The 21,127-nt window shown below is 45.4% G+C and overlaps 1 protein-coding gene across 1 annotated transcript in view; it reads left to right on the top strand.

Moving 5' to 3' along the window:
- LOC124292733 overlaps positions 1-21,127 on the top strand; it is a 60,311-nt gene that overhangs the window by 9,714 nt on the left and 29,470 nt on the right. Inside the window, exon 2 of the mRNA XM_046730428.1 lies at positions 4,051-4,143. Within this exon, the coding sequence (XP_046586384.1) occupies positions 4,120-4,143 (24 nt within the window). The 5' untranslated portion in view covers positions 4,051-4,119. The remainder of the gene's footprint in view (positions 1-4,050; positions 4,144-21,127) is intronic.

The following is a 21,127-nucleotide window of genomic DNA, read 5'->3' as shown; positions in this document are numbered from 1 at the left end:
TAAGGGGGTGTGATGATGTCGGATTCTTATCGGAGGAACGAAAACGCACTCCTCTGTCGGAATACACGGTTATTTATTCACCCCGCTGCTTATCGCCACGGTGTAATCTATAAACGCCTTGTTCTCCGTCTCCCTTTTATCCCCTCATCCCCCCCCCCTCCGAGTAAGTCGCATCCACTGCAAGTCTTATCACCGATCTAGCGGATTACAAGGACGGTTCTGATCGGTGGCTGTGCAGTGAGAACGGTTGCAGAAGTAATCAATCCCCTCTTCGATTAACGATCTTTCAAACTCTTCCACTTTAATTTTACTCGCACCTCGTTATTGTTTTTTCGTAAAGGAAAGACCGGAACGAACCACTTGTACAATTCGTGACCAGGTATAAGTATAATACACAAAGCTAACAAGCCTTACCGTATTTCTATTGCATAATATATGAGGCTGACTTTAATGACGTGCGATAATTGGAGTATGGATTGCAGAGATATAAGATCGTCGTTGTAATTGGGTCACGTGACGTGAAGTCGAGGGTATAATAAATGATTTGACCCCCCCTTTCGTATACTAAATTGGTAATAAACGCAAATTGAACCGAGAAAACGTGCTCCGAACGTTTACTTGAGCAATTTATCGAGCGTCTAGTACTCCTCCGACTATCTTCCTACCATTCGCCTTGGCACATCGGTGCCGCGGTACTCGGGGCGTTCAAAGCGTCATATAAATATGTATTACGTGCGTATCTAGGTGCTCTCTACTTGCGGCCAGAGGCCGAAGAGCCTCGCGGCCTTTCCTTCTATCTTACGTAGCTACCTAACCTGCATGTGTGCACCGCAGTTGCGGGCTGCCTGAAAACTCGTAAATTAGGTTTCACTGCGTTGTTAAACGTTGTTTGTGGTTAATTTAGATTCTTAGGTGCTCTTACCCACCCCGTATCCTATGGCGTGGCCCGCGAACTGAGTTATTCAAATAACCGATGTCGGGACCGCGTGTAATTAGCCGCCGGCTCGTCCTGCGTCTGCGGAAATTAACCGAAGACTACGAAAATTCGAGCTTAGTTCCTGTCGTTTGTCGATCCTGCTGAAGCTAATCGATTCCACTTCGGAATCAACACACCTTGAAATACAGAATGTTCAATTAAATTCGTCGCTAAAGTGTCACCTGAAATCCGATCAAAATTACGATAATTTGCAAATTATCTTTTTCTCGTCTATTTTTCTTCAAGTAAACATTATACATTCGCCAGAAATAAGCTCGGCAGAACGGAGGCTAAATTTGATCTCTGCGTGCGGATAAATGAAGTGGAATATCTGAAGAAGAAGAAAAAAAAAACGCGCTCCTATAGAGAAGATGGATCTCCATTAGGCTGTAATTGCATGTTATTACCTGGAGGCCCATATGGCACATTATGCTAGGTTGAAAAATAGATTGTTTCTGATTTCCTCCGTCACTCCGTAACACCTGTTGGTTCGGCTGCGCCCTGAATTCGGTCAGTTTACGTACTTCGTGTTCTTGGAGAGGAAACTGATCGACGCGGTTACGGGTCGGGAGATGCAGGGATAATCGAGGGTTCAACCAGAACTCAAAAATCGTCGAATGAATGAAAAATGTTTGGTACACGAATGAAACATAATCAATATGCTCGTGTGCGGCGAGCATGAAATATCGCGAGTTGCAACGTGCGGCATATTATTTCACGATTATTTGCGCTAGTGCGCATGTGAGAATCGTATAATATACTCAAGTTACAGATTTATATGGATTCCGCGACGTGTAGACTGTGTGTATGCACCCAAGATATATAATTGCTGCTTATATCCTTTCGAAAATTAATTCAGAGGTCGTCGAAACTTCCTTTAGATTCATACGCACACAACTTTCTCTTATACCGCAATCAAGCGAATATACATATATATACGGGTATATAATCGTACCTACGGAAATTGAAATTTCTAGCTGTTTACTTGGCTGTAATAAATTTTCACTTAGCTTCATATTTCTACATGCATGTATAACTATTTTTAAATCCGCGTGTAGTACATGTTCGACGAACAAAAATAGACGCGAAAAAGAAAATCCAATCCTTGGATCGCCGATTAAGCTTTAATCCACAGGCGAAAAATCTTTCGCTTAAGGTAGTCTGATGAGGTAGGAAATGGCTTCGGGTATAAGGTGGGTGCGTTTTATCTTTAATGCATTCTCCTGCGGTCTGCCGAGAAAGCACCCCCAGCGTAAATCTCCACCCACCATTACACACACATGCCATGGCAAAACGAAGCCATGCCGCGTCGCTTTGCGTGCAGGAGAGTCGTGTTTATGTATATCAGACTAGCCCACGTTGCGTTATAATTCTATGGGACGCGGATATCGCTCCATTTCACTCAGTCGCGCCCAGAATAGTCACTGCTATTGGTTCGTCCAGACTCTGAAATGATCGATTAATCTCACTTCTCAAGTTCGAATCCATTGCAAAGATAACGAAGAAAAAGAATCGGGTTCCTTCGGAATCGCACAGAGGACATCGAAGATGGAAGCTGAGGGTAAAGAAATCGGTAGGGAATTAAACTGTCTGCTGAAACAGAATACCAGAAGAGAATAGAAAAATTGTTACACCTCAAACAATGCGTTCTATGAGTTTATTGCAGTTCTTAATGCAACCGCGGCGACGGGCAGATCGATGAAATACGACGTAAGGATCTCGTGTCGCCAAGACTTTAGTAGTATCGTAAATATTTCGCTCCCTCCTTTACAACCGTTTCATAACTCCACTCTGAAACTGTCCGCCCACGATATCTGCCGGCGGTCGAAAGTCGGCGCAGGGCTTCTTATTGTTACCCGCAGCTTGAGAGGCCCGTAGGTAATGGGTAATATACGTGTAGGTATACCCGATGCCTGCATATGTACATATCCACACGCAATGCACACTCCTCGACTCCAACAACTTGTACCCCCCTCTGCACACATGCTTGTCAAAAGAGGGGAAGAAAATTAACGGGCTTCTGTCAGTTCACCTTCTATCGTTTCGAAGAACAACCTCAACAACCGACGGCAGTTGCTAATTGTCAGCCAGCAATCGGAGCAACCGGCATTGGCGAGATGATCAACCTTCTTCAACGATGTTTTGGAGAACTCTAGTCCGCGTCAACCCTGCTACGAGAACTTGATCATGGTTTCAGGAGTCCAAGAACACTTCAGATGTTTGAAAAACGCAGACACACCAAAGGACATTTAAAGTCCTAAGTACCCGAAAATGATTGTCGATACGAAGTGACTTGAAAGGTGGGGAAGAGACTCTAAATCGCAAAAGACTTCGTAGTTTCACAGTTTTAGTTAATTAACTTTGGATTCGATGAGTGAATGGGATTTTCGTCCATATCGTATCGATTTCTGGGCAAAAAGAGTTTTCGCGGTAAGCGGGACGGCAGACCGGGTGAACTTGGGTGACCCTGCGACTGGGTGGGGAACGGGATGTGGGCCTCCGGCATAAGGTAGGCATCTTTAGTCAGGTGTATAACCGCGTTGATACCCAACAGACGTAACTCCACGTGCGGTCAGGTGAGTCGACCACGGCAGGCAAGCAGGCAGGCAGGTAGGTAAGTTCGTTCTCATGCTGGACGGCCTAGTCGTAACCTCCGACCTCGACTGCCACAACTTATTACCCCGCACCCGCTATACTTTCTACAATCTGACTGCATTCTCAACTAGATAGATACGCGTGTTTAACTACGAGTCTTGTATGTGTGCGCCCGGTTAATGGATATGTGTATTTAATTCACCGCTGGAATACCTGATCCTGACGTATGAGACGGATCCACGAGTCCGATACACCGATTTCTCGATCCGATTCTCTGCACACCGCTTCTTGAGTTCTTTGAAAATTATTCCGCGGAATTGTATTCGACAATTTTTCGACCTCCGGCATAAAACCCAACGTGTTCCGTTGAATTTCGAACGAATTTTTTTTCTTAAATATGCTGTTTTATTATACTTCCTTTTTCAATTTATACTGCTATATCTGTTTCTTCTTACGTGATTTCACGTTATTCACAGAAGCATGCGTGGAATGGAGAGAACTGTAAAGGAGCGCCGACCTACACTCGGAATTTCTGCAACAATGCCGCTATGAATTCTGCCAGGGATAAATTGGTAAGTGAGTCAACAGTGAGAATATTTTATACTACCAAACAGACTTTACATCACGTCGTCTTAAAGCATCTCATCTCTTGGAAAGATCATTGAATTATAGTGAAATCAACAGGCCACGCATTGAACAAAAAAAAAAAAATGAATGATAATAACGTGTAAGAGTGAAGAACCATCACGCAATTAACAGCCTGAAGTAAATTCTCGAATTTCGTGATTGGATTGCCGCCGGTTTACGGTGGGCTGAAGAATCTCTGGATACCCTCGTCGTCTCGGGAGGTCGAGGATCGCGGTGACACCGGGACCGCCGGTTCGTCTTCTCGGCGAAGGTCTGGGGAGGTGAAGGAAGATGCTGGAACCCCAGGAGCGGCGGTACCTTGGCTCAAGGAAGGCTTCCGCGTATCGCGTTGCGCGATCTTGTCACAGGTAGTGATCGTAGGCTACGCGCCCTGGCGAGACGAGGCGAGGCGAGCCGCGATACGATCTCCTCGACTTCGTCCACAATGCCAAACATATTAATTAATATATACGAGGGGACAATGGTGACCCTCCCCTCGGATCTCTTGTTCACCTCGTACTTGATTGCAGTTCATGCAACGCACCGGCAACTGGTATCCATCTGCCTACGGGCCGCGAACACTATCCTAACGGGACACGCGTCGTTCGACGAGTCATTGTGTCTACTCACGTCTCGTCTCTTACTCGGTATCTGGAAATTGCGAAATTTCGTGATACACTTCTGGCATGCGAATCAAACTCGAGTCGCGTCGCGGCGGTGAGAGTAGGCACGCTGTAAAGTAAATTGTACCATAGTGTTGAAATTGACAAGAAGAACAATTTCGTGCTCAATTCGGACACTGAACATCGGACAGTGTTGGATCAATTGATACCAAACCAAAGTCTAGGTAAAGAAGTCCAACATTTCAAATATCATTTTGAAGTGTTGGAAATTCAATTTCAGATAGTGTTGGATTAAGTGATACCAAGTCAAAGTCTAGGTACAGAAGTCCGCAGCGCATTTTTCTGACAGTGTAACTCGAGACCGACTCAACGTGTCACATTGGCTTGGAAGCAACTTTGACAATGTTCGTATCAAGTCTGACTGAAGGATTGACGAATTTTCAATACTCCAGTCTTGTATTTTGGGAAAATTAAGAACCGTTGCAGTGAATGATGCATGTGGGACAACATCTCGGAACGATGAAGTGACGTGAGACTTGGCAGGAGACGGCGTGAAGATATATATCCTGATCAGGCGTCGAACACGCGAATGTATATCACACTTCCGTAAATCGAACCGTGATCTCGATCATATGGCGCGCGGATTATTATTGTAAAATTCAGCATCCCGCGGTACGTGACCATAAATCACGACGATCGATGCCGCGGATCGTCTGTATTACTGCAGGCGGTAAGCTCGATTTCAGATTGCAAACTACAGATTAGGCTAGAAATATGTCCGCCCGTCTCCCCGTCAAGTCGCTTTCGTACCTCGCGGCCTCAGGATTCATACCGCTGGCGAAGAGGATCAGAAGCATCACGCGATGACCAATGATTTTGTAAAAAAAAAAAAACAAGAATTTCTTACGTACAGTTTCACCGAGACGAGTCGGAGCTTTGTTGAACCGACGGGAATCGGACTACCTTGGGTACTGTTTGGGTCTTTATCATCGTTTAATCATCTTCGTTGTGTCCCCACAGCTTGGAGCAAAGACGTGCGTCATTTGGCTCTTTGGGTTTCTGCCCGTTCATTGTCCTGCGCTCTCTCAAGTCCCAGACCAAGCCCTACAAGCTCGCTCTCCCACGAGTGTCATGCACCCTACCGGGTGACAAGTCGGCAGATAGCTGCACAGTTCTCTCCGTGTCTGCATTCTGCTGCTACTGCTGTGCGTGTGTAACGTATCTACCGACACGGTCACTGCAATTGCATCGTGAACGCGGACATCGACCAAGAATTCGCCGCGAATGAAACTCGGATGAGGACCGTTCCTGGTTTAATTTGACAGGTGTTGATCGTGCCGATTCATTGTCTCCAACGTGTAAGTGCGGCTGGTTTCGGACTTTGAGAAATGACTGGTTGACTTTGGTTTCTGTTTTACAAGCTGATGACAGAAGCTGATACAAAAGAGCGAGGGGGAGAACAAAGTGGAGCAAGGGTCACGGCTGGAAGGATTCTCTTGAACCTTTTATGGGGTGGTTTAGGCGTACCGCTGTTGAAGTCGGGGTAGTTGAGGTGGTATTCTGAACTGTGCCTGTCCGTTTGCGCCTCTCTTCCTTAGTGCCCGTAGCCTCTGGCCTCACCTCGAGGTGGCGCGCCGGTATGTACTGCATAAATCTTGCTTAATGATATCAAGGTATGTCGAGTGACGCTATCTCTGCTAGGCGACTTGTACACGTGAGAAAACCTCCGAGCCGCGACGCGACGCGAGGCGACGCCTCGAACCCATGAGATGATCATCTTCCATTCTCTGTTATAACCTCCCCTGCATCACGCTCGCGTTCAACTCACCTATCCGCAGGATCATATCTTACACCGAGCTAATCGCTTCTTGTCCCCAACTAGCCTCGGCCTCGCGCGCTCCGTACACCTTATCGCGATTTTATCCAGCAGCTTTTGTGTATAAACGTGTTGCAAGCTTGTCGTAATTGCGCGCACGTCGATATAACGAAGATGACGAAGAATAATGTGCGGCCCACTGTCAATCCGGTTCTTGCATTATACGAAAAATAATACCATTTATCCCGTACAATGTGAATTCCATCGCAGTCTTCTCTTTTCAACATACTTCCCAGACCGTTCCAGGCAAATTGTTGTCGGCTTGAAGCGTTCAAAAAAAAAAAAAGGAGGGAGTGGGGGGGGAGGGAAAATTTACGAGCCTCGTGATTACAGTCTAAAAGTATGTAAGCAACAATGTGAACCGGACTCGTTGCCTTAACTGCCACCTTTGACATCGGTTATTTTACCGGAAGAACCGAGAGAACATGCTTGTAAAGACTCCAGATAAAAGTCGTCTACGTGTCTTATGCGGTCATATATGTGCGTATAAACTTTATGCGACACATCGCTACCGAAATGTGTATCTCATTTATCCTTGCTTACAAATTTCGTACACATGGTATACATAATGTTTCTTTCGGGAGCTTCACCGTGCCCGTGAAAAAAAGATAAAAGAATTCCCCGTCTCTCGACGGGATTGAATGCATAAATTTAAAATATTTTTTTTTTCACACCTGCTTTGAAGATGAAGATAATTTTTCGTAAAATAGTCCGACGTAATGCCGATTGAAAAACAAAAAAATTATTTTTGTTACACATTGCATAGATACTGTAACAGATAATATCTTGCATAAATCGCAGATTGCATTTCGCCTATTCTCGATCATTTGTAAACGCTCGGTGTAAGCCGTACACGACGACGTTGTATAAGTTTGAGGAGGCAAAAAGGAAGAAGAAAAAAATACAGCGAAGAAATGAAAATAAAAAGAAGAAAGTTGGACGTGCCAATTTGACCCGGTAAAACTGCAACATACTACCTACTGGATATAATGATGTGCGAAAGCGCTATTCATCATACCCACAGGATCTTGACGCGATGCTCCGGAGTCTGAAGAGCAGAACAGCTGATTGTAAGCGTCGGGGATCCGGCGGCTGACAAGAGTTAACGAACGTTGCTACATTGTATGTATCATCGCTCTTGCTCAACCATTGCAATTGGCGTTTTTTCTTCAAGGAACGTATGGCTTCGACCGTATGAAATCGCACGCAGCTTTTTTGCAAAATCGATTTCAACATTTCCTCGCACCACGTAACCGATGACGTTGCAAGATTTTTTCCTTCCCCATCACACCTGCGATTCGCGATTACACCCATCTGTACAAACCCAGGCACCGGTTACACATCTTTTCTACACATGTTAGAAAAATTCTGCCTCCGATATACGGGCTGCGCAGCTGATGGCGCATTTTCACTCTGTAATACGGGTGATCTTCGTTGCGCACGAGGTGCGTACAACGTTTGAATTTTCGCAGTACCTACGTGACATCGGCAATAAGTCATGAAGGTTACAAGTAACTCGGGTCTGCGATATTTCGATGTAATATAATTGTGACGTGCCCGAAGGATCGGCGCGCAAAGTGCCTTGGAAGAGGGGTGGCTGTATCATCAAGGACTTCGCATCCACCTGCGCTCCTCGTGTTGATCTACAAAACGAGGTGTGGGCGTTGTTGCGTGCTGCGCTGCACGCGTGCGGATCGAGAGATCGCACCTTGGCGAATTTCATTTGCATCGTTAATTAATTAACGATTACCGCGCGTCAGGAGTGAAGGATTCGACCGATTACTCCGGCTCCTTCGATCCCTCCCTGCAGCATCCGTGATCGATATTCGCGTAGTTTTTTTTTTTTTTTTTTGATCGCCGCGCATAGATCATAGACGGTGCGATCGATCCATCGACGGACGATGCCGATCGCGGAAGGATGGAGTCATTATATTCGAGCAGCCCCGAAAACGCGGCTTCGAGCTTCCTGCGCGCGGCTAATCGAGACGATCCACGTTGGAAAGAATTTGATCGATGTCGAGAGTAGGACTCGCTGCTCTTCCCGGTCCGGTAATCGAGCGCGTCTATTATAGTCATCCCGGGGAATGCGTACGCTGTTTGCCTCAACAAAAGGTTACCCATTAAACCTCGCGCAGAGGCCTGCCGACCTTGTTCCTGACGGGCTTGTTGTTGTTACACCATCGATTAAAAGAAACGAGATTTCACAACAACGACGGAAAGAATGAAAAGGAAAAAAAAAATAAATAAATAATGCTCACCAAAGATACCGATAGAAATTATTATTTCTCGCGGTGCAGGGTTTACCAAAGATTTGTTTTCGCTCAAATTTCGAAATCATGTGAAAATTTTTTTATCTCTCGCCCACGTATTGTGCATATACGTACGCTATTTGCTTAGGATGAAGCGTGTTGCAATCGGTGCAAGATCATCGGGCTTCGTTGTTAGGACGTCCGGGCGCGTTCTCCAAGATGGCTTCTCCGAACGGCGTGATTTGAGATTTGAGACAGAACTTAGAGAGCCTGCCGAGGGCCAGCCGAGTCATTTCTATACGTACGATAAGTGATTTTTAATGGCTCGCCCTCGCGCTCTTCGGTGCTGCCGGTAACTCTAAGGCCGTCCGACTTTCGGTTATTTAAATATTAAATTAAGCCGGGACTTATCGATTATAACATATCGATAGAACGCCGGTGCTTCCAACTTCCATGCGCGCGTTCAGGTACCCGTGTGCATGCGAGTCTTTTCGTTGTATGAGATACCTACGTAGCTGCCAGCGAATAGCGCTGAGTTGTGATTACATTGTTGACCGTGAATAGAGCTGTCTGCAAGAGGCATTGTACGCTCGGAGAAACGCCTGTGTAGACTTTATTAGTTCACATAATACGGTGTGTGTGTGATCTTGTCCTCGTGCAGCATAATGCAATCGCCCATTGTGATCGCTCCGGACCGCTCGCAACATCGCGTTTATAACTTACCCGTGCAATCCCACAGCCGAGTCGCAAGCTTGTCGCGGTGTTCACCTGTGTTTCAGAAATTTGCCAATCCCTCCGTCGACCGCGAATTTTTCATCGTTATTTTACCAAAATTTTAAACGGGATAAAAAAGAAAAAAAAAGTAAACCCACTGTTCCCGCGGGAACTGATCGATCAATTCTGTCTCTGTTTCAATTGCTGCAAAAAGTGAATAAACAATTGCGAAAATACTGGCTTACGCGCGCAGATTGTGAGAAAAATTTCAACGAGTTCCGCGTGATTCTCGATGTAGAGGTTTTGAAAATTAATGCGCGGAGAGAATCGGTATTACACCTGTAATACATGGATTTCGTGCACGGTAGCGGTGTAATTTTTTTTTTTTTATTCTTCTTCTTCTTCTTCTTTACTTTTCCTCTTTTTCTTCGTTTTCGTATCTCTTCTTTTTTTCTTAATATTACCTTCAGGTGCGCGTCCGTCATGCCAGATGAACACGAGGAACAAACACAAGCGGCAGCACGTGCTCAGGGAAGCCTTTCAGCTTAAAATCTCTTAACGCGGCTTTTACCACGAGCGTTTCTTGTACAAATATAAGGGTACGCGCACAAGTACGCGTTTTATGGAAATATCAACGCGTGCACCTCCTCTCCTCTTCTCTCCTATCCTCTCGCGTTACAACATCTATATACGGCTTATACATACATATATATATTGGCGGAATGTTAATTCTGTCACGTGAAATCGTCGCATAGGTACGTCGTACCTCTTAATTTTGGAGAAAAGAAGCAGTCGTGGTCTGACTAAATTTTAAACACAGGTATAATAAGGAACATTAACCTGTCTCTATACATACTGGTACAAAATGTAGGTATAGGCACGTTTGTTGAGCATATAACTACAGTTTTCACGTTTTTTTTTTTTCCTCCCCGACATTCTTTTGTAATGCGATACTTCACCGCTCTATAAACAATTACTTGCATTATTTACACCTCGCGTGAACTTGAAGTTCCCCGATTAATTAATATGCCTATAAAATCACCAACGAGGTTATTATTATCCTTCGATTAGTTTGAAAAAGAAGCAAAAACATATATCTAGTCTTGCCTAATATGTACGGCGCGATATTCCTCGAAACATATAATTCCAACGTTTGTGTTATAACGAAAAAAAGTCCATCCGGTTTCTTGATCCATGCTGCGATTGGGTTACTGAATAAATATTGTAGTAATATTTGTTCAATATTTACAGAGACGTGGGCGTTTCGGTTCACGGACCGCCTCGTATTTAAGTGTTTCTCCGCGTTGAATCTTTTCGTCTCTCTCTTTTTTTTTCCACGTTTTCTTCACTCCTATCCAATTTCCAAGTCCCTCTTTCTTCTGTCGAAAATCAGGTTGTGTCAATTTTCTTTTCCTCGTCTTACTTTTCTCTTGTTATTTTATATTTTATTTTTTTTTCCCCCTCTTTATTCGTCTCTCTTCGTCACTCAGGTGGCACACGATAAAACATTTCACTTACCGTGAAGTGTGTTGTTTTTTTAACCCGTTCTTCATCGTTCACCGGTCTCGATGACATTTGTCTTCGACAAGAGCGAGAGAGATAGATTCGCAGCGAATTTCATATGCATACCGTATAGGTGTAAAGAACGATTATGTTCTCCGTTTATAAAATCGGTATCCGCAACTACGACATCACAGGTAGAATCGTTACTCATGCTTCTTGCTTGACACGCAACTTATAGTAGGTGCGCGACTGATTTACAGGAGGATATGCACTCCGGGACGTGCGTGATTCTGTATTGTGTTCGTACCTCGTGGACCTTATAATACTCGGAAATCTAACGTCTCAGGTACTTCTCGCTTTCCTATTTACTTCTACAAACGTACGGACGGTGTGAATTACTCGGCAATTATTTACCTCGACTCAATTTTACTTGCAAATTTATCAGGAATCTATTTTTTACTACATGCACAGTGAAACATGTTAATTATTCAATTGAAATTTGGTCTCGTTCACGACGAATGAAATACTTGGCTCGATTTTATACGAAAATTTATTTACACCTGCTTAGGTGGGTACGGTTGAGCGGATCGTTATATTCACGTTGCGATTCAAAGTATTTATAATGTATTATAACTTTTATTCACACGCGAATATAAAATTTATATCAGTCAGATGATAAATCTTTCCGACAGTTCTTGCTGCACACGCATATATGTATTACTTTTGTATACAAATGAATCATGCATATATTTTCATGCACAATAGAAACTGACGCAGACGTTATGTAGACTCGAGAGTACTTGGGGCCGTTTTAATCCAGACAGCGTTAATGCTATATTCCTGGAGCAAAACCTCGTTCACCAGTGTTATACGCTCAGCGCTGCACAGGCGAGACATTTAAATCACCAAACACCCACGATCTGGCACGTGCAATTGAACGCGAACACGCAGAGTGCAGAATAAGCATATCGAGAGACGCACCAACGCAAAAGGCGTACAGCCCTGTTAGACTCTTATTTAAAAACCGATCTACAAACTCGATCCAACGACCGGCGCCAAGCGGAGCCATGGCATTGGAAGCGATCAAAACCGAGACAAATTCAACGCTAGGTCGAAAGTATCCGTCCACGAGGTAATCAAGACACTAGCTAACGACGGCCACGAAGATTTGGGATAGTAGTTGCGAATGAGAAGTGGAAAATATGCGAGGTGTGTGCAATTGACTTGACTGGCACTTGACATGACTCGATCATCCGTGACGAGTGTTTTCTTCCCGAAGTAAGAGACAGGAACCGAGGCGAAATATGAATGTCTCGAATCGGCAACCGGGTCGAAGATGATCGGAGGACCCCCAAGGATCTTTAGTTACGGAGTAACCTGGTCCTCCTACTCCGACCTGGTCCTGGGTGAATGGCGCGTGGGTGAGGGTGCGGTTCGTGTCTCAACGAAATAAACAAACAATGCCCGCTTGTCGTACGATCGGCCCACACGTGCTAAACCCTGGACTACGACTGCTAGCCCTACACAACTTGAGGTTATACCAAGGTGTACACCTCTGGCTCTAACTCGAGGACGGAGGCCGGCTAGCAGTCGGCGAGCGATCGAGGAACGCCGCATGACAACTACTACAGGGACCACTGGAACCACCCGCGGTTCCAGACCTCATAAATCCATATGTAGAAATTGTTGCGGCTTATGCCAGTGATTTGTAGTCATTAACGTATGACTAGCCTTCTCAATGCGACAACCCTATACCTGTCCACGGTACGGCTTTCTGTTGTATCTGTTATCGAACCTGTACCGCACTCCCGCAACTTATTTCAATCAGATGAACAACTATATTATTTACCGTGCCCACTGCCCTCTACCGTATTTGCACCATTCCTCGCGGTTTGTTCGATCGGAGACACTTGGTCCGCGCCTTACACACCTCAAGGACGTTCCAGTGATCAGCTAATTGGAAAATAGTGAAGGGCTTATGCTCGATTAATCTTGCGATACGTGGAAAGAATCATACATTCTATGGGCCAGTGATCAACGCAGGGTCTAATCGGGAATGAAAAATTACATGGTCAAAGTGTTTTTCGCAATCATGATAAAGCATGTACCATGAAAAGCTTCTGGTGAAGCTTCCTGCAGTTACTCTTGAAGTAAAAGAAGTCAAACAAACACGGATTACATACACCAGTGTTGTGTAAAGAAAAGAAGAACGAACTATCGACTATGTTTTATATTTTATCTCCAGTGATCATTCGTTTGATCCGTCCATCAGGCCAGCCGATTCCTTGTATAATCGGTACACCTTTGACCCTTGATGGATGGTAGTAAAGTCGCCAAGGGGCAGGTGTGAAGATGGTGAGACGGACATGGCGTGAGTTCAAAAGGCAGCACCAAGGTATGTTTCGCAATGAAACAGAAGACAAGATTCGTTGCTCGACTTGCACATCACCTTGGTTCACGTGGCTCTGGTTGGTGATAAAAAAAGCCCTCAATCATCCGAGCATAAAACAGTTACAAAACGGACCGACGGGTGCGCATAACACGGACGTATTACATCTGTCAAATAAAGAATCATATCGGGATGAATTTCAGTCCAAACACGGCGCCGCTCGCTAACGAAACGACGCAGACCTATTATACTTTCTTTTGATTTCAAATCGCGTCCAGGAGTGGATCGTGTCCGTGTGTGAACGAAGGATGGTAGCATCGCCCACGCCCTCGCTGCCAGCGCTTCGGCTTCTCTCCCTTTCTCTCTCTCTCTCTCCTTCTCTCGACTGGGACCGAAGCCACGCGGGCTGTACCTACCATCGCTTGTAATGGATGGGATCGTATCTGTATTTGTCTCTCGACTGGATATCGCTGAGATTAGAGGTGACCGGAGACGCTCGGATGATTACAGTTAGCCTTTGTGAAACAACCGGCTGCGCGCCGGCCAAGAGCTACCAACCAATACCCTGCACTACTACTTCCTCCTGCACCGTCACCACTACTCCGGCTACTTTGGAATCGGTACAAACCTCGCGCGGATCACGCCCCGGTATCATTGTGACATGCTAGATTATCGCAGCGATGGGAGGTCCGGGTCTACACCGCCGAAGCCATCCTCGCGGTATACGTTCTACTGTCAGTACCACCGGTTCCATCGGATTCTCGGCTATCTTCAGACCGATTTTCACGCCTCACATGCGAGTAATGCTTGTCAGAATATATGCTATGCGGAAAAGCCAGACCAGAAGTGACAGTCGTCATAGTTGATTATCTACTGCGGTACGTTGCGTCAAACTCATTTCCTTCACTCTTTCCCAACCACCTTTTCTACAGTTTCCATGTAATTGCATGCAAACGTCACGACACTTGGATATTCCGCGTATCAAACTTCTCGAATCAAATACCAACCTGACAAATACCGACCTTCGAAGGCGTCTCGACTGTACGTGAACAGATTCTTTGGAACTCTATGATTGATTCCATCAACATCAAAGTCGTAATGGATACGGCATAAAATTTGTAAGTGTCTTAAGACACTTTCTTATTATATGGGACGTTGAAAAACGAGTGATAACTTTACTCCAAAGTAGCCTAGCAGCATGATTTATCTATACTTTTTCCCAGTACTCTTTATAGGGAATATCTTTCAGTCAATCTAATTACCTCTTATTTTTTTTTTATCGCGCCTCTTTCGCTCCTGCTTTACGAGGACTGTTTGTATGTACACAGATTTCCAAGGGACCGATGTACCTGAAGCGATGTTTTATTGCCGTAGTTTATCAGTCTTTCAAACCATAATCGGCTAACGGTCTAAATCGTTCTGATGTGACCTTTCCACGCTAGATTCAGTCCAAGTAGAAGCGCGGTTGTCACAAGGGCGATGTAGGAAGCTAAAATTTAACAGAAGGTAGCCAAAGACATTACTGAATCAAGGAATCATGGATCTAGTATTCGTGAGTTCACGAACTACCTTTCAGTTAATGAGCATCAGCGAGATATTGATGATCAGAACCCGCTGAATGATTAGCAAACGACGAGTGGTCACATTGCGCAAACGTTTTGACATATACTTTTACTAAACTTATGCAAAGCCAGTCTGGTCAGTAAGCCCATACATACGACAGGATCGCGTCGTGAACAAGAACGTGACAAAAAAAGTCCACTCCCGGTTATTCGAGAGACCGAAATGGCCTTAGTTGCGGCCGTGTAAAGCTCGTGTGCAGGTTTTTACCGTTTGAAATTGTAATAAATTTGTATGCTAACGAAGAAAAATTGTAAAGCGTGTCGATGCGGTTGAAATTAAAATTCTACCGTGTGTTTACGTGTCCGTATATATATATAATATCTTTCAGCCGCGCAGATCAACATCATCATCATCATCGCCGGTCATGCGATACGTATAAAACTGTGCGCTCCTGCAGGCATTCGACTGCAATGGTGCACTGTGGCATGTGGGAAGAGAAGAGACGTTGGCGAAGTGAACCGGTCGGTTTTCGGTCCAAATTCAAGGGTCGCATGTCAGTCGATGATTATTCACTCGAGTACGCGATCGGCACGTAGGTATAATCCACTGCACGTACTTTGTATCCCGTGCGTGTGCCAAGAGGTTCCAAGGTGTGTTACAAGGACCTGAAGCATCGGCAACCCATACGTCGCTCCTGATCACAGCACGGCACGGCACGCTTTTTGAATCGTCGTGAATTTCACCCGTTGTAAAATATCGTTCACCTCATTGCCGCGGTAACTTCCACTTAATCTCCGTTAATTACGTACGTACCCCAGAGTCCCCTATATTCTTACCCGCAGCCAATAATTAATGAGTAATTGATTTCGCACACGCTATACGTGTACCGGTATGTCTATCGGGCAAGAAGAGCAAAAAAAAAGACACAAATCAAGAAGCTATCCGACAAAAAAAGAATAATCAATTCCACCAAAGAGACACGTATTTGATACACGCGTTATTTCAACTGTAACATTTCAACGGGAGGAACAGGTGTGCAAATTACAAATGAATCCTCGTCGTTCATTATGTGTCATTAATCACATTGTTCTTTATTCGCCGTATCGTACATTGTACACATACACACACACACACACACATATACATATATGTGTACATATAATTGCCAACTACATTAATTTTTTTTTTTCATACCTTACGACAAAAAGCTTACACGTTAATTAATGCACATCGTAAAGAACTGTCACTATCAACGTATCGCGTCAGAGAGACTTTTTCATTCGCCTTTGTGAAGATCGCATACGTACCTACTCTCTAAAAACATTATTGAAACAATCAATGATGCAACGAGATAAAAGACTGTTCAATCGTCGTTGTGCAACTTGATTTCTGATTCTAGACCATTGATCAATCCGGATTGACCGGCCTTGGGCAGACGTCGGCGTTTCGTGATCGAATCTTCATCGAAATCCGTAGCCATCGCTTGTGCAAAGCTGGGGTCACGGCTGAGGGTCAATTCAATGTCCTGGTTGGGCTGGTTGAGCACAAAGTGCGAACAACTTGGTTAACGATGATTGTGCGTCAGTTGGTTTTGATGGAAGTTCAGGCTGCAGGTCGGTCGGGTCGAGCGATGGATAGGCGTCGAGTCAGGGGCCGAGATAGCACCTGAAATCATCAGACACCATCGGAGGTTGATCGACGCGGTGCCCTTTGTGCGTGAGCTGTGTGAGAACCGTATCCACATATTTAGTTTGAAGGTCGGATGTGGGCGGCGTAATTCGAGCACCATAACAGCAGCGACGATTGCGGTCGCCGATCGCGATCATTACCCGGAGATAGGCGGGCAGGTAAGCAGCATCGTTGGCGGTTGGTAAGCAGTAACGAAAACTCTAGCCTAGCGATATTGCCGCGTAGAAAATCCAGCCTTGTAAAAAGTTAATAGACACCAGCTGCGGTCGAAGGCGCACAAGAACGCCAAGTCGTATTTTACAGTAACCAAGCACACAAGTGGCGAAGATGAGATGAGGTGCCCATTATAAGCCCCGATGCAATACCCACCACCGCTCCTTATCTCTCTCCTGCTGCTCGATAACAAGCTACGCCAGATGAATTGATGCTTCTTCTCGTTAGCCTGTCTCTGTTATTCATTACCCTTCCATTAGACACTCGTAGATTTCATTACACCACATTGCCAGGTGCGGGTACCCCAAAGATGCGAATGGAATCCCTATATTATCTCAGCTCATGAAGTGTGGACTCGATCATTCTTCCGAACTTACCGCACTTCGTCTGCGATAACAGTGATTGGTCATTGATGTTCCGAAGAGTGACATTTTCGAGGAGTTCCTTTTCGGGACGGTTCGAATACCCGGAACCTGGATGAATACCCATTGATACACCGTCGCTTGTATAGAAGCGACGGAGCTGGACGAGGTTGGTACAGGCGCCAGTGAGCATTATCACGACACTGGAATTATACGGCTGTAGTGAAAGTTTTCTGGTGACTTGGCAGCGCGTCGACGTTAACGCTGTCGCGATTGTAGTTTGCCGCGTCAGGTGCTTCGAGGAGATAGATCGATGAACAGATACACGGCAAAGAAGAGAGACAGAGCGATTGTATGAGGAGGGGTCGTAATAACTCGTAGAAACGAAATCATCCTATTCATCATACCGAGAGCTGATCTGTTTAATTTAGCGCGAAAGATCGAAGCGAATGAGAAGTAATGAGACACTCGGTGAGACGCGCATTTTCGACTTCTCTTCGAAGGTATGACACACGCACCCATATACACGTTCTTTTCCTCTCTCTCTCTCTCTCCCTCTCGCTTGCTTCTTTTTCTATCATTTCACGTTTCACGGCAGGACGTAGGTAAAGTCCCGAGTTTGACCTACGAGGCCCCGTGGACGTCGTGCCGCTGCACACACGCGGAGTTGAGATAAGCATATACGCGAGAGATGGCATCGCGTACGTCAAAGATAGATACGGATCTACAAAGAGTACTGAATTAATAATGATCCCGGCTGAATTTGTCAACCGTATAATTAGGATAAGATCAGAATTCTTCCTTGCAGCGTTGGCGACATGCTCCCCGCGTCTTTGGGGATCGTGTCCATCCTCTGTCCATTCCTTCCTCGAGCTCCGTCCTCTTCGATCCGCCCGCCTCCTAGCTGCGGCCTGATCACAATGGAACAGAAATAGAGGACATTCGGTTCCTGGTGCCATTTCTCGGTAATACGTCCTCAGGTGTCATCCCGGCACAATCGGCTCGTGGTGGTAACAGTGATCGGTGATCACTTGGTTTGATGATTTCGAGAAAGTTGAACGATCAAGTTCGCGTCCCGGTCGGAGCACTACTATTGATGACAAGTCAGTGCAGTCCAGTACTGTGGTTCCGGGTCCGATTCCTCAGCGATGGCTTTCGGCTAAAGGATCTCCAAAATCGCATCTCCGGAACAAAATGCGGAGTAGATTCGGAATCGACAAAGTGACGGTAGTTTTGAAGCCACCAGGGTACAAACCGGGAGCCAGAAGCCGAAAGCCGGAGTGGTCAGCCATTTGTAAAAGCTAGATTCCCGTGTCTCGAATTTACCAAGATAAATATCACCTTTCTCGGAACATCGGCGACACGGGGAACTCTCGTCTCTTGTCTTCTCTTCTCTTCCCATGCCTGCGGTGTACCGGTGCCGTGGTGGTGGCGGGGTTTGATACAACCGCATTGCGTAGTTCGGGAACTCAGCGTGCGCCCCATTGTGTTCGGTAACGAGTACCTAGCAGCCCGTGCCCTCCTCCGCCACTGGCTTTTCCATTAAGTTTGTATTCGTAATGTGTTATTATTTCAACAATGTGGAACATGGTCCGACGTTCCGGGGGGCTGACCGACCGGCGAACTCGACTCTCGCCTTTGACGCGCCTCCTCCTCTCTAATCGCTTACTGTCCGTTGCCCATTTTCATTCCACCTATTCGTTTTTCCACAGCTGCACCTTCTTACCCACATTCTCGGTACGCCAGATCGATCTTTCGTGAGTAAATTTTCTGAGATATGAGATACAAAAACGAAAAACCTTAAGCTTTTAAAATACTAGCAATTTTAATGAGACACCTCCTGCAGGTGCAGCGCAAGTTTACAACGGTTTCTTCATCTTCTCATTCACTGACCATCATCACTGCTTAACTTTGGATCTATTTTATTCGTGAGTGCGGACTAAAAGCGCGTGTTTCGTAACGAGGTTAATTTTTACTTGGAACAGTTTTAAGTCAAGAGTGTATTACAGAGGGTATGTGTACTGTATATACAATGAATCCTCTCATACAAACGTTCGTTTCACTTTAGCCCTACCAAATATCTTCCATATGCACCGGTTCTAATATTATTTCTTTAAAATTGTCTTGCTCAATCCATATATAATGCCAGCGATGGATGCTCGATCTTATCTAGTCGTTCACCTTCATTCTCCCATACGCGTACGTCGCCTAATTTTGTTCCATTTTAAATTTTCTGCCGCCTACAGTACGTACCCTGGCTTGCTTAAGGCGACCAACTATACACCTGAAAGACACCAACCACACTCTTATCGTTTTTCACTCGTAGCTAGATTTAGTTCGATATTGCCTGACGGCATCCTAATCGTGAATTCTACACTTTTTCACACTCCAGACTCCATGACTAGAATTTGATTGACAGGATGAAGATGGCTATCGATAGTTTCAAACGCGCGTAACTTGACGAATTGACATGCGCCAGAAGAAAGCCAACCTTGATATTGAATTTCGAGTATATCGAGTTCATTCCGTGCCTCCTCAGATCCACCTCCTGTGTATGTAACAAACTAAACGTGCAATGTGCCGAGGATCGGTAATTGTGCCACCTGTTTTATGAGTAATGGTCTTTCTCACGGTGAGCAGTGCACGGTTAGCCGCTCGCAAGGTTGACTCTTGGGCATTGTTAAAGTCCCAGTTTAATAATTGCAGCGATAACTTACCTGTCAAACCTGCACAACCATTCGGTTTCAATGAAATTAACCGTATATCATTCAGCGTAGTATACACTCTCACTTGCCCCGCAGTCTCATTGTCAGTAAATGCCTCACGTCCACTCGTGGTGTGTTATTTTAACATCTCGCACCATCGTTCTGTGCGTGACCTTATCAGAATTTCAGGCATGTTTTTCCGCTGCAGGCGTCTATATACCACGCAGATTGGCGGACTACCGAATTGAGAGAACTGATTACTCGGTATTAGGCTTGGAAAAAAAAAAAACGTTACGAAATAATTGCGGAATCCATCATCAGCGGCGCAAGCCATTTGCGACTTTGGTCCTCTATTATCCGCTGGTGTATGACAACTTTTGATCCGAACAGAGGAGCTCATTAGAACTGCGTATTTTCTCCGTGCGTTCTCGCAGAGACGTCGAGGTGCCGCTATGCGGCGTCGCTTTGATTTGTTGTCTAATTAAACGGCACTCGACAGGCAAGGAGACATCGCCACCGCAAACAATTATTCCATCCGCAACGCGCCCTGCATCCAGCTTCCAGCCCCCTCGCAATTCTCCTATTACCGACCATTGTTGTTTTACGCCTTCAACTACACCCTGCAGCACAATCACTCTGCGGTCTCTTCTGATTATGATCAACGCCACTCTCTGTAATCTCTTCACCGCGCTTCATGGATACTCGGGTATTTCATCTTGGCTACAGAGTCGGGAAGAAGAGAATTGTAAACGATGCTGTTCAACCCGTTTCATCGAATTAGCCGAGGCTTTGAAAAGGGTTCGAATTGGACGCTTTTCCATTTCATACAACACCATAGATTTCCTGAAGAGAGTTCGTACGATCAGGTTATAGAAATAGGAAACTTCTTTCTTGATTCCGGAATCGTTTCGTCCTCTTCCACGGATGACCGGGACGCCAGTAACGGGCATGTATCTTGCCCCGAAGAGGAATGCGTGGGTGGACACGAGAGGCACGGTGCGCCATAATCAGTGGAACGGGCACAACGGTTGATTCGGTTGTTC

This window comes from Neodiprion lecontei, chromosome 2, assembly GCF_021901455.1.
Source record: "Neodiprion lecontei isolate iyNeoLeco1 chromosome 2, iyNeoLeco1.1, whole genome shotgun sequence".
Taxonomy (NCBI): Eukaryota; Metazoa; Arthropoda; class Insecta; order Hymenoptera; family Diprionidae; genus Neodiprion; species Neodiprion lecontei.
Note: the sequence above shows the minus strand (reverse complement) of the source record. Positions and strands in the feature narration are given on the sequence as shown.